Here is a 12670-nt window from a genome sequence, read left to right as displayed (position 1 = left end):
GCGGAACTTTAAATGTTAATAACTTTGCAACGAAGCCTCCATCAACAAATTAGTATTCTTGATTTTCGTCTTATTTTGGCCTCTACTATCGCTCATTAAAATTTTTGCTAGAGGTAGCCGAACACCCTGTATATCTTGACATTGAAAAAGCATACGACATGATCTGAAAGCCCAAAATAATTAAAACTCTTTCCAAGATAAACATCAACGGGCATATGCTAGCCTTTATAGTGAATTTTCTGATAGACAGGTCAATCCAAGTCAGAACAAATGGATCAACATCAAATCCCATAAAAATACAGAACGGAGTTCCCCAAGGATCTATCACAAGTGTCACCCTCTTTCTAATTGGGATCAACGACATTATAAAAAACCTAAAAGCTTCAATAAAAGCCTACCTATACGCCGACGACCTCACAATAATCTGCCACGGTAAAAACCCAAATACAATATATAATCTGCAAATATCCATAAACCATCTTCAGGAATGGTCCAACAAATCAGGTCTCGAATTCTCTCCCCAAAAAACACAATGCATCCTCTTCACCAAAAAAACAAAATACCAGACTCAACTAAAACTAGCTATGGGAGAAACTGAACTAAAAATGGATCACATTAGACTTCTAGGACTCATCCAGAACAAGGAATTGACGTGGGTCCCACATATGCGATACCTAAGAGACTCTTGCATGAAAAGACTAAATATAATTAAAGTACTAGCCAACAATAGCTGGGGAGCTGACCAGGAAATACTGTTACAAACATACCGAGCGTTGATACGAGCAAAAATTGACTACGGCTCAAATGTCTTCAACTCAGCAAAGAAACGTACTTTAAAAATAATCGATCAAATTCACCATACGGCACTGAGAATTTCTGCAGGCGTATACCACACCTGCCCAATAACTAGCACTCTGTTCGAGGCCAATGAAATGGCCCTCGAACAAAGAAGGAAATACGCTCAAATACGCCTCAAAAATTTCCGCCAATCCGAACAACCCGACCTTCAACCGTATTTTCTCGGATAGATTCAATAAATTATACTCCATAAAACCAAAGCTCCCACTACCGCTCCGTATCAGACTCAACAAAATCTTGAAACCTCCCATCGAATGGACCCCTACCATTGAACGCAAACAAAGTAAAATAGCTCCTTGGACTATTAAGACACCACCCATCAACTTGAACCTAGTAGACCTGCCAAAAAATCAAATAGACCGAACAACACATAAAACCAAATTCCTAAATCTAAAAAACAGTTTCTCTCACTGTAACCAAATCTACACTGACGGTTCCAAATCCGATTTAGGAGCAGGATACAGCATCGTCATCGAAAATATGACAATAAAACAAAGTCTCCCCAAAGTGACATCAATCTTTACCGCTGAGGCATATGCAATACTTGAAACCCTGAAACATGCCATCAACATCCTTAAAAACGTTGCCATTTTTTCGGACTTGATGAGCGTGATAAAAGCCCTAAAAACCTCAAACAGCAACAATAGGCATGAGACCATAACAAAAATACAGGAAGCATACACAGAATTAGACAATAATTGCAACACCGATATAAATATTATTTGGATTCCCTCACATCAAGGCATAACAGGAAACGAGGAAGCAGACGCGGCAGCAAAAGAAGCAACAACCCTATCACCAACCGAAACAACCGTTCCGATATCGTATCAAGACCTCATAAACCATATAAAAAAAACTACAAAAGAAAAATGGAACAGAATTTGGACCACAACAAAAAGAACAAAAATACACGATATAATACAAAATTTCTACCAACCAATTCCTACCTGCAATTTACTAAGGTCAGGTCACACAAAGATAACGCATGAACATCTAATAAAAAAAGCCGATCAACCTTACTGCAGCTACTGAAACTCTCACAGTAGACCACATCGTATACCAGTGCAGAAGAACCGAACTCCAAAGACAGAAATATGGTATAAAACCGGGCACAGCCCTTACAGCTCAGGACCGCATAAGTGACACTATAAAATTTCTCAAAGAAACAAACATGTATAACCAAATATAGCGCGCAAGCACATATCCGCCGCCAATGACCTCGCAGTCGACACGGCGTAAAAAACACCCATGAAGAAGAAGAAGACGAAGAAGTTTACGCAAAATAATATATTAGGTGTACAAATGAATAATCCAATTTTTTCAGCCACATTCAATGTTTATTTTTAAAAAAAGTAAATTGAATTATTCAATCAAAGTATTCACCGTTACTTTCTATAACGTTAAGCCATCTTTCAGGCAGCTGATGAATTTCATCTCGGAAAAATTTTACGTTTTTGGACCCGATAAAGTCGTCAAGCCATTTTGGGATCTCATCCACTGATTGGAAGTACATATCAGATAAGGCGTGTTGCATCGACCGAAACAGGTGATAAATAACACTGTTCAACACGAATTTTGTTTTTCCGTACCCACTAGGTGATTCTTGTAGAGCTTCGTACCCTAAACACGAATCTGGAAACGGAATTGCTGTATCACACTCAGTTTTCGAAAAACACGAGTTTTTGTGAAAACGTACAATTTTGGGTAAAAACGAGGTATTACGCGAAAATTAAAAACATCAGACAGTTCCAATTAATCTTAAAAGATAGAGGAGAGATTCCTGAATATGCTAACATCGATAGTTATAATATTTTGTGCTTTTGAACGGTTGTAAATGATCGCCAAAGTTTGAAAAAGTGTCGAAGTACATACTTTATACACAATACTTTTGCATATTTACGAAAAGTTGTTTACCTGACACGAAATCTATACACAGGATCTGATTCTGCAGACATTTCTGAAGAAGAAACTGTCCAACAGAAGTATAGAATCCGTTCTCAATTGTCACAGGTCGAAAAAATGTGTATTGGCAACGAGTGCACGGCGTTTTACCGCCACGCGGCCATCGCTAGCCTACCTCGGCTCGGCAGTGTCGTAGCTACGCATAATGGATGCGACACCGATAATATCTTAGGCTCCTAATTCCTGTATATGTTTATCATTTTTTATTTTTTAATCTGTTTGTGGATTTGTACAAAACATTTCTCGATCATTTCCATTACTAAACAATTTCAATGTTCATTGTATATATATGAATGGTTTTTTAAATATAAAGCCGTAAAAAAATAAACAACATTTTATTGTTGGGTTGCCTCACAGAATAGGAATAATATTCCTAAGAGCGAAGTGTGAATAGCAAGGATTTACTCCAGATCTTTCTTAGAAAAGCGTACATGTTCGAGTGATTCCATTGATAAGTTTACATGGATTTTGAAAATATAATTCAGTGATTAGTATCCTAGAGTATACAAATATATTAAGCAATAAAAGTTACAAAAAAAAAATCAAACATACTATATACAGAGTGTATACCCTATTGCACCATTATACCAGTTTCGCTTGTAGGTAGCTACGGCACTGCCGCGCCGAGATAAGCAAGCGATGGCCGCGTGGCGGTCAAACGTCGTGCACGCGTTGCAAATACACATTTTCTCGACCTGTGACAATTAAGAACAGCTTTTACACTTCTGTTGGTCAGTTTCTTCTTCAGAAATGTCTGCAGAATCAGATCCTGTGTATAGATTTCGTGTCAGGTAAACAACTTTTCGTAAATATGCAAAAGTATTGTGTATAAAGTATGTACTTCGACCCTTTTTCAAACTTTGGCGATCATTTACAACCGTTCAAAAGTACAAAATATTATAACTATCGATGTTAGCATATTCAGGAATCTCTCCTCTATCTATTAAGATTAATTGGAACTGTCTGATGCTTTTAATTTTCGCGTAATACCTCGCTTTTGCCCAAAATTGTACGTTTTCACAAAAACTCGTGTTTTTCGAAAACTGAGAGTGATACAGCAATTCCATTTTCAGATTCGTGTTTAGGGTACAAAGCTCTACAAGAATCACCTAGTGGATATTGAAAAACAGAAAAAAAAATTGAATTTGTAGAACAGTGTAATCAGAGAGAGCAATGTCGGGTGAATACGCCGGGTGCTGCAAGACGTCCCAGCCAAGACTCATTATGGTGTCTTTTGTATGGGAAGCAATATGTGGGCTGGCGTTGTCATGCAATAATTTCACTGGACGTTCTCCTTTACCAATATACGGACGTTTTCGTTCGAATGCTTGACTCAAGCAGATTAATTGACGTTGGCAGCAGTCCGCAGTAACTGTTTCACCCGGTTCCAACAACTCATAATAAACCACGCCCTTGATATCCCACCAAATGAAGAGAAGAACCTTCTTTCCGAAACGATTGGGTTTTGCAACTGATATTGATGCTTCGCCAAGATTTACCCATAACTTTCTGCGTTTCGGATTGTCATAGAGTATCCACTTCTCATCGGCCGTAACGATTTTCTACAAGAAAGATTTTCGACGCTGCTTATTGAGAAGTGAAGGACACGCTGCCGCTCGTTGATTTTTGTTGGTTGCAGTGAGTTCATGCGGAACCCATTTTCCTTCTTTCTGGATCTTTCCAATCTCACGCAGGCGTTTGGAAATCGTTTGCTGGGTTACTTCTGCCTGTTCTGCAAGTCGTTTTGCGTTTGTGCCGCATTCTCAGCGAGCAGTTGTTCCAAATCATTGTTGTCGCATTTCCGAGGGCCTCCAGGGTGTTGTTTGTCGATTAAGACTCAAATCACCGCTTTCAAACCGCTTAAACCAAAATGCGCACACATACACCTTCACCGAGAAAGGAACAAATCGATTCGCATGCTCTTGTAGCATTTTTCCCTTGTTGGAATTCGTAAAGAATGCAGTGTCGGATATGCACCTTATCTGTTGCCATTTTCGACTCTACTTAATCAAATACTTTTGAAAGTTATGTTCGGCCTTTCGCGATATTATCTTTTGTTTTAACTAGCTATATGTCAACACTATACAGCCGCAAAAGAGCAGGCAAATCTATTGATTTTAAACTTGATTTTATAACTGCTTAAGATAATTTGGATTATTCATTCGTACACCTAATATTTGTTTGGGCTTCGGTGAGTCGACCAAGTTTATGACACAGGACGCGTTTTATAAAATTTCGTCAAGGCCAGCATCGGCAAAAAATATCGTAGTTTCGTCAAGCAAAGGACAAACTGTCATAAACTTGGTTGGCGAAGGCAGTCTCGAGTGGTAGCAGCCTCAACGGATTGTCGTATGGCCTACACGTACGCAGCTATGCGCACATACTTTTTCACAATAAAATGTTTTGTTTATTTAACAAATATATTGTATGTGTTTCTATGCTTACCTACGATGGAAGTACTTAAGGAAATATATATCTGTTTGTCGTTAATATACTATTAATAATATGCTTCATTAAAAAAAAGTAGTTTGATTTTTAACTAAACAATTTTTTTAACAGAAGTTTATCTCTTCTAATAATAATATGATTTGATACGAGACATATATATATATATTTTTTATTTGATATATTTGAGCCTTTATAAGTCTAAAAAGTAACAAATGTAACAACGTAGGTTCGCATGGCTCAGCGAGGAAGTAGGTACATCACGCAGTAAACGGTAGTCCCGAGTTCGAATTCCGCTTCAGCTGTATAAAAATTTCTGAATTGTAACAAGGTTTTTTCGAAGACAAAGTAGAATATTTCCTGCAGCAGTGCATAGAAAGTAGTTGATGTATATACAGGGTGGTCCACGCAATTGTTTCAAGTCATAACTCCGTTATTATTGCATTTACGCAAAAATGCCAAAGGAGAAAGATAAATGGTTCGAAGAGCACTATATCCGTAGGCTTTTAAATTTTGTTTAGATGCAGCAGTGCATGTGCAATTAACAATTGCATCATTTCTTTAAATAGAAATGCATATTTTTTAACACAGATCGATTCTTCTGTTCATTCTACGTAAAAAATCATTAGGATACCATGGCAAAAAATGATTAGATCTCGAGATATTTTCGAAAAATGTCTTTATTGAAGAAGATGCTCAAACGCTTCTCCATTACATTCTAAACATTTATGATAACGTTTTTTTATTGTTTGCATAACTGCGTTTAAATTATCTGCAGGTATTGCTGCACATTCCAGTATGATTCTTTCTCTCAGATTCTCTACAGAATCTATGGGATTTGAATAAATTCTATCTTACAAATAACCCCACAGAAAAAAGTCAAGGGGACTTGAATCAGGTGAACGGGCTGGCGAACGTATTGATGTATTTGTTGCAATAACGTTATTGCAAAACTTATTTTTTAGAAACCGCACTTTTTCAAATTCTTAGTTTTCGTACAGTGGTCCGCTGACTTGAAGTCCCGCGAGACGGCACAGGGGCAAGGGGAGTCGGACCGCCCATTTATCTGTCTCGCTCCCTTGCTCTCAGGCAGTCCACATGTGTGTGTAACTGCCGCGACGAATAGCGAGCTAGAGACCAATGTGTGCGTGGGAATACGTGTGCCCCTTCTACTTCTCCCGCATTCCTTCCGCGGGACTTCAAGTGAGCGGAGCACAGTACTCGAGTTACGATATGTGAATTCCTACTGAATGATGAAATGCTTACTCGTACAAATCAGTTTCTGTTATGATAACAATGTCGAAAGGGTGTTTACCTTTACAACATAATCATGAAGTGTTTGAGTATCTTCTTCGATAAAGACATTTTTTGAAAATATCTCGAGATCTAATAATTTTTTTGCCATGGTACCCTAATCATTTTTTACGTAGAATGCACAGAAGAATCGATCTGTGTAAAAAAAAATATGCATTTCTATTTAAAGAAAGGATGCAATTGTTAATTGCACATGCACTGCTGCATCTAAAAAAAATTTTAAGACCTACAGATGTAGTGCTCTTCGAACCATTTATCTTTCTCCTTTGGCATTTTTTCGTAAATGCAATAATAACGGAGTTATGACTTGAAACAATTGCGTGGACCACCCTGTATAATAGAGATTAATTTTTTGTATAACTTTTTCTTAAATTTGAAGATTTTATTAAATGTTATTTAAATATTGAATTTATATTTTTCAAATATTGGATTCACAATTTTAAATATTTACTTTATATTTTTTAAATATCTAGTTTATATCCTCTGAATATTTACTTTACATTTTTTAAATATCTCTTTTATATTCTCTGAATAGTTAGTTTATATTTTTTAAACATTCAATTTATATTTTTTGTACATGTATACAATATTCAGATCCAATATTTTTGTGCTACTAGGGGTACAATGTTGGTCTCTTCATCTGCTGTTCCATTCACAAAGAAAACAACAATATTTTGAGAAAAAAAATCATCACTTTTTAAAACTTTGATACCCATTTATAGCTATTTATGATCACAAAATGTAGTAAAATATACATACATTATTTTGACATATTCAGAAAACTCTCTTCCAGCTTTTAAGACTAAAATGAAGTTTCTAGTGTTTCTAGTCTTCATGTAGCACCTCATTTTGGCAAAAATTTTTCAGAAACCCATGTTTTTAAAAAACTGAGGGTGATAAAGTAATTTTGCTTCCGTATTTGCATTTGGGATAAGGAACTCTACAAGGATCGCCCAGTGGACATTGCAGATCAGAAAAAAAGTTTTAATTTGTTGGACAGTGTTATTATAGTTAATATTAACAAACATAAAAAAACTTATTCTGCTGCTTGAAGAGTCAGAAGCTAATTACAGCAGGTATGTTTATCAGTACTAATTGATTTTTAAACTATTTTTGTGTTGATGTTTTAGTAGTAGTAGTAGTATGTATTTAATGTTCCCCTTAGGGTTACATATCTCCTCTCCTTTCCCTTACAATTCCTCCTTACACTATCTTATTCTCTATCTTCACCCCATCCTCCCCTCTCCTTCCCTCCGCTTAACCTACTCTTACCCTAGCCTTACCCTATATGCCTTGCCCGCTCGCTATTCTCGCCTCGCCTCGCCTCACCACGCATACGCTCGCTTCGCCTCGCCTCACCACGCATACGCTCGCTTCGCCTCTCTTTGCCTCGTTTCGCCTTCTATTTTCTATCCTTAAAACTACCTTAACATTACCTTAACACTACGCCTCCGCCTTTCCACGCCCGCCTCCTTCGCCTTCGACTTCCCTTTCCCTCCTTTCACTCCATTCCTTCTTTCACTCCTTACTCCTATTCTACCTTCCTCTTTCCTAAACTCTCTCCCCCCTTTCCTCCTCTCTCTCTCTCCTCTTTTCCTCCAGCCTCTTCATCCATCCCTCCCCTTTCCCTTCTTCGTCCAAAATTTCTCTTATCTTTTCCCCAACCCCCCTTTTCCTCTGCCTCATCCCCAACACATCGATCCAAGACGTGCTCCCACGTCTCTTCCTCCCCCCCCGCACATCCTACATTTCCTCTCTTCCTCCTCTTCCCAATATCTCCCCCCCCCTCATCTCGTTCCCCAGCCTATACCTCGCTATCCTCCCGTACCTCCCTCCCCCACCCTGCCCTCAAATACTTCGGCACCTCTCCCACTACGATCTCCCCGTACCACTTATTGTACCTGGACTGCCTTATCCTGGCTCTTCTCTCCTCTTCCTGCCTCCTACCATCTTGCTCCCCCCATCCCTCCGACTCCTCTCGCCCTCTTCTCCCTTCCCCTCCTTCCCATATCCCTCTCTCCCTTCTGTACTCCATCCTTTCTCTCTCCCATGCCGACAGTTCCACCCTCCCCCTTCCCTTTCCCTTTCCCTCACCTCCACCAAGCACCACCTGGCCATCACCCCTCCCTCTCCCCTACCTAGTTTCTCCTCGTAACTCCATGCTCTTTCTCCTGCCCCCGCCCTCAACTTCATTCTCTTCGTCTCCTCTCTCACCATATACCCCGGTGTCCTCCAATCCACCCCCAGCGACCACCTGATGTACCTCTCCTGCATTCTCTCCATATCCTCTCTCTCTTTCCACCCCCAAATCTCCACCCCGTATCCCGCCACTGACCACACCAGGGTATCAAACAGCCACATCCTCCTTCCCCAATCCCTCTCAAACTTCCTCTTACCCAATCCCCCATACCTGCCGCATTGCCACCCCCGCCTTCTTTACCCTATCCCTAATTTGTGCCTCCTGCCCCCCATTCCTCTTAAACACATCCCAAATACCTAAACTCCTTCACCTCCTCTATCCTTTTCCCTTTCCATCTCCAATCCATCTTCCTTTCCCTACCTCCCCCTTTCCTGAACCTCATCACCTTTTGTTTTCCCTACGTTTATCTCCAGCCTCTTTTTTTCCAAATATCCCTCCAACCGCCTGATCATACTCTCCATCTCTTCCTCCTCCCTCGCCAACAACACCAGATCATCGGCATACGCTAGCGTGCAAATCCTCCTTCCCCTCACTTCAACCCCTCCCCACCTTCCTTTCCTGAACTCCTCCTCTATATCCGCTATGTGTTGATGTTTTAGTATGTTAAACAGTTTTCTTTTGGTGTTTACTCCCTGGCATATGTGCTTTGGAGATGGGGAGAAAATGTGATATGATAACAAAACCCCCTCTACATTACTTTGGAGCCAGTGACTTACTATACAGGACGTTCGGACACCATTTTTTAAGGGAGTGATTCTTCAGACCAAAATAAAACAAATATTAAGAATGACAATATTCCGGTAGAGGCTTCATTTTAAAGTTACTGACACTTTAAAGATTCATTTAAGAAAGAAAAATTCATTCAAGATCTTTCAGAGTGTCATCCAAAGAACAAAAAGTGTCCTTACCATTTCTCCGAAAAATGATAGGAAACTGGTTAAAAATGAGTCGAAAGTATAAATATGACAATGGTCGAAATTATCTATATCTCATTTTGGCCTTTAGAATCTCCCATTAAATTATTTCCGAAAGGTAGCCGAACACTCTGTATATTTAAGTTTAATCATATAATTATTTAATTCAGTGAAAGTTTATTAATCTTTTGAAAAAATAAAGTTGTAGATTTTTGTTTAATTGCATATCTTCTATACTATGGTACATAAAAATATTTAAATATGAATAGACTTACCATGAAATAGACACAACCCAATTAGATTCACTAGTAATCCAAGTGCACCGACTGCTACAAGTAATTTAGCTTCATGTATTTCTTCTACTTCAATAAATCTTTTACATGCTTCCACGGTAATACTAAAACACAATGCTACTAAAAAAACAGCATTTACCAAAGCACCTAAAACTTCTGCTCTGGCCCAACCAAATGTATTCTTAGACCATTTCTTTGGCGACATCTGAAAAATAGCAAAAACAAATAATTTAAAAAGGAAACCTTTATTAACAACCAATATTCGTTAATAGTATAATAATCGAAATGCTACGTTTAAGGAGGTATTCTATTCTAGACAGTAATTTTTCATGTGTACTATAGAATTAAAAGAAAAATTTGTATCAGATTTCATCTTATGTTTTTGGCCCATACTTAAGAAGTATAGGCAATTTCTTTCGTGTAAAAATATTTAAATTTGTCGAAGATACAGGATTCATTCCACGCCAAATTGATCCACTTCTTTCTGTATTCGTTGTCAGGGATTTCGTTCAAATTGTTTTCAAAATTATTTCAATGTACGAAATTATTTCATAATCACTAATGACTGGGCCGACCATATAGAACATCTTATCTTTGCTCCCTTGATTTTACATGTATTTATATGTGTTGACCGGGGACATAGTCAAGATGTACCGTCGAATCTTCATTCGACTAGAGGATCGTCGTTATCAGCATATCTGTTGAGAACCGAATTTGTAATTCGCGCCCTACTTGTGGCGGACTAGAGCCCTGCATTATCGACCGACCCTCTTGTTGGTCGTAGGAGAAAACAAACGCTACAACCGCGTATGGAAGCCATCCTAGAACTACGTTTAGTACAATCTCTCTTCGGCGTACACCCAGTGATGCTAGAAAAGCACCGTCGGGTGCACACTGACACATGCTAGATACGCGTACGTGAGCTCGTGGAGTTTCGGAAAGACGACAAAGGCAAACTGACGCATGCCCTCTTTCTCGATTCTCCGAAGCTGCCCGAAGTAATTTCGGACCGCTTCGTGGGAGTCGAGAGAGAAAGGCTCACATTTGCCTTCTCGCTCTTAACAACTGAAATTCGACCTCCAGTCAACGGCATACGATTTGGATTCTCGAGCCGAGATTCTCGACTGCCCAGGCATTTTTACTTTCCGACCTATGCAGGCGCACATAAGCAAAGTACCCATAATGAAAAAAAAATTTTGTAAAATTTATTTTACGGAAATACACGTTTTCAGACCTCCTGATCATATTTTAATTATTGAAAAAAAAGAAATTTTTTTTTATTCCCATGTATGAGCACACATATGTATATTATTAATACGATTTTTGAAAATCAAAATACTTTAAGATTGAAAATTAATAAATTAAAATGAGATTCCACTCTTTACCAGTATTGTGCACGCTGTGGTATTTTTCAATAAGAAGAGTTCTTACTACTATAACATAAACAAAACAGTAGAATTAATAATTGCAGAAATTAATTAATAATGATTTTCCTCGATTGTTTTGAAATAACCGTATCAATTAGTTATTACGAACTAAATAGAACTAACTAGAAACAAAGGAAAAGTGATCCCGTTTGCCCGTTTAATACAAAGTATGGGTTGTATCTTAAATTTTAAAAGCACATAGTCGAATATTTTTAAAGGTACAACACATAGCGTTTCATTGTAGAACAGTAACATAAGTTAGCAGGTAATGTCATAAAACTGTTTTTCCCAGCTATATCCCTTTTTACCTGAAGTATAAGGTAAAAAGTACGAGCTACAAGGTACGACTATCCGAAAATCGTTCACATTTTATCAATGTAAATGAAGCGGCCTTTCCATCAGAGTTAAATACAAAATTTTGTTATTTCTGTGAAAACAGAACTTTCATTAGATGTAGGTGGTGCTTGAAATTGTTATGTTTTCACTGTTTTTACGAAAAGTACCATCCAGATTCATGTACTTCGTACATTGAAAATAACATATGTTAAATGTAATTGGTTAAATTCAACTTAAAAAAAAAATATTCGAAGGTCAGACAAAAATATAATGTCACATTTAGTGTACGATTAAAATATGATTGAAAAAATAAAAAAAAAGGATTTGTTTTGGCAGGGTTTGATCCTGCAGAGGAGTAAAACCTCAAAGTAAAACCTAACCCAAAAACGGGTACCATTCCAACTTTTCCTTGTTAGAACCGAGTTTTCAATTTGTCTTAGCGAAAATCGTAATCACATTTTGCACATGTACCCTGCGTATTTCTTAATTCCTAATTCCATTCTACGCGTCTGTCTAACATATATAAAATTTAATTCGTCCTAAGATTTATATGAAACATTTAAAAGATTTTTTATACATTATGCCTATACATATATCGGAACAACTATGAAACAAGAGGTATAATCATTATTATCCATGGACTGATTATAGTCAAAGTCTAACCGGACTTTGAAATGAGAACATAAAACCTAAATGTAAAGTTTCATTTAAATTCATTTAGCTATTTATACTCAATCGTAATAATAATATACATATGTGTGCTCATACATGGGAATAAAAAAAAATTTCTTTTTTTTCAATAATTAAAATATGATCAGGAGGTCTTAAAACGTGTATTTCCGTAAAATAAATTTTACAAAATTTTTTTTTCATTATGGGTACTTTGCTTATGTGCGCCTACATAGGTCGGAAAGTAAAAAT

The 12670-nt window shown here is 37.7% G+C and overlaps 1 protein-coding gene across 3 annotated transcripts in view; it reads right to left on the bottom strand.

Moving 5' to 3' along the window:
- LOC122403581 (zinc transporter 1) overlaps positions 1 to 12670 on the bottom strand; it is a 376987-nt gene that overhangs the window by 225368 nt on the left and 138949 nt on the right. For all 3 annotated transcript variants that reach the window (XM_043407179.1, XM_043407180.1, XM_043407181.1), the window contains one exon: positions 9969 to 10191. In XM_043407179.1, the coding sequence (XP_043263114.1) occupies positions 9969 to 10191 (223 nt within the window). The remainder of the gene's footprint in view (positions 1 to 9968; positions 10192 to 12670) is intronic.

Source organism: Colletes gigas, unplaced genomic scaffold (assembly GCF_013123115.1).
Source record: "Colletes gigas isolate AHSC1104 unplaced genomic scaffold, ASM1312311v1 Colletes_gigas_Sc00062, whole genome shotgun sequence".
Taxonomy (NCBI): Eukaryota; Metazoa; Arthropoda; class Insecta; order Hymenoptera; family Colletidae; genus Colletes; species Colletes gigas.
The sequence above is the reverse complement of the archived record's forward strand: the minus strand, read 5'-3'. Positions and strand labels throughout refer to the sequence as shown.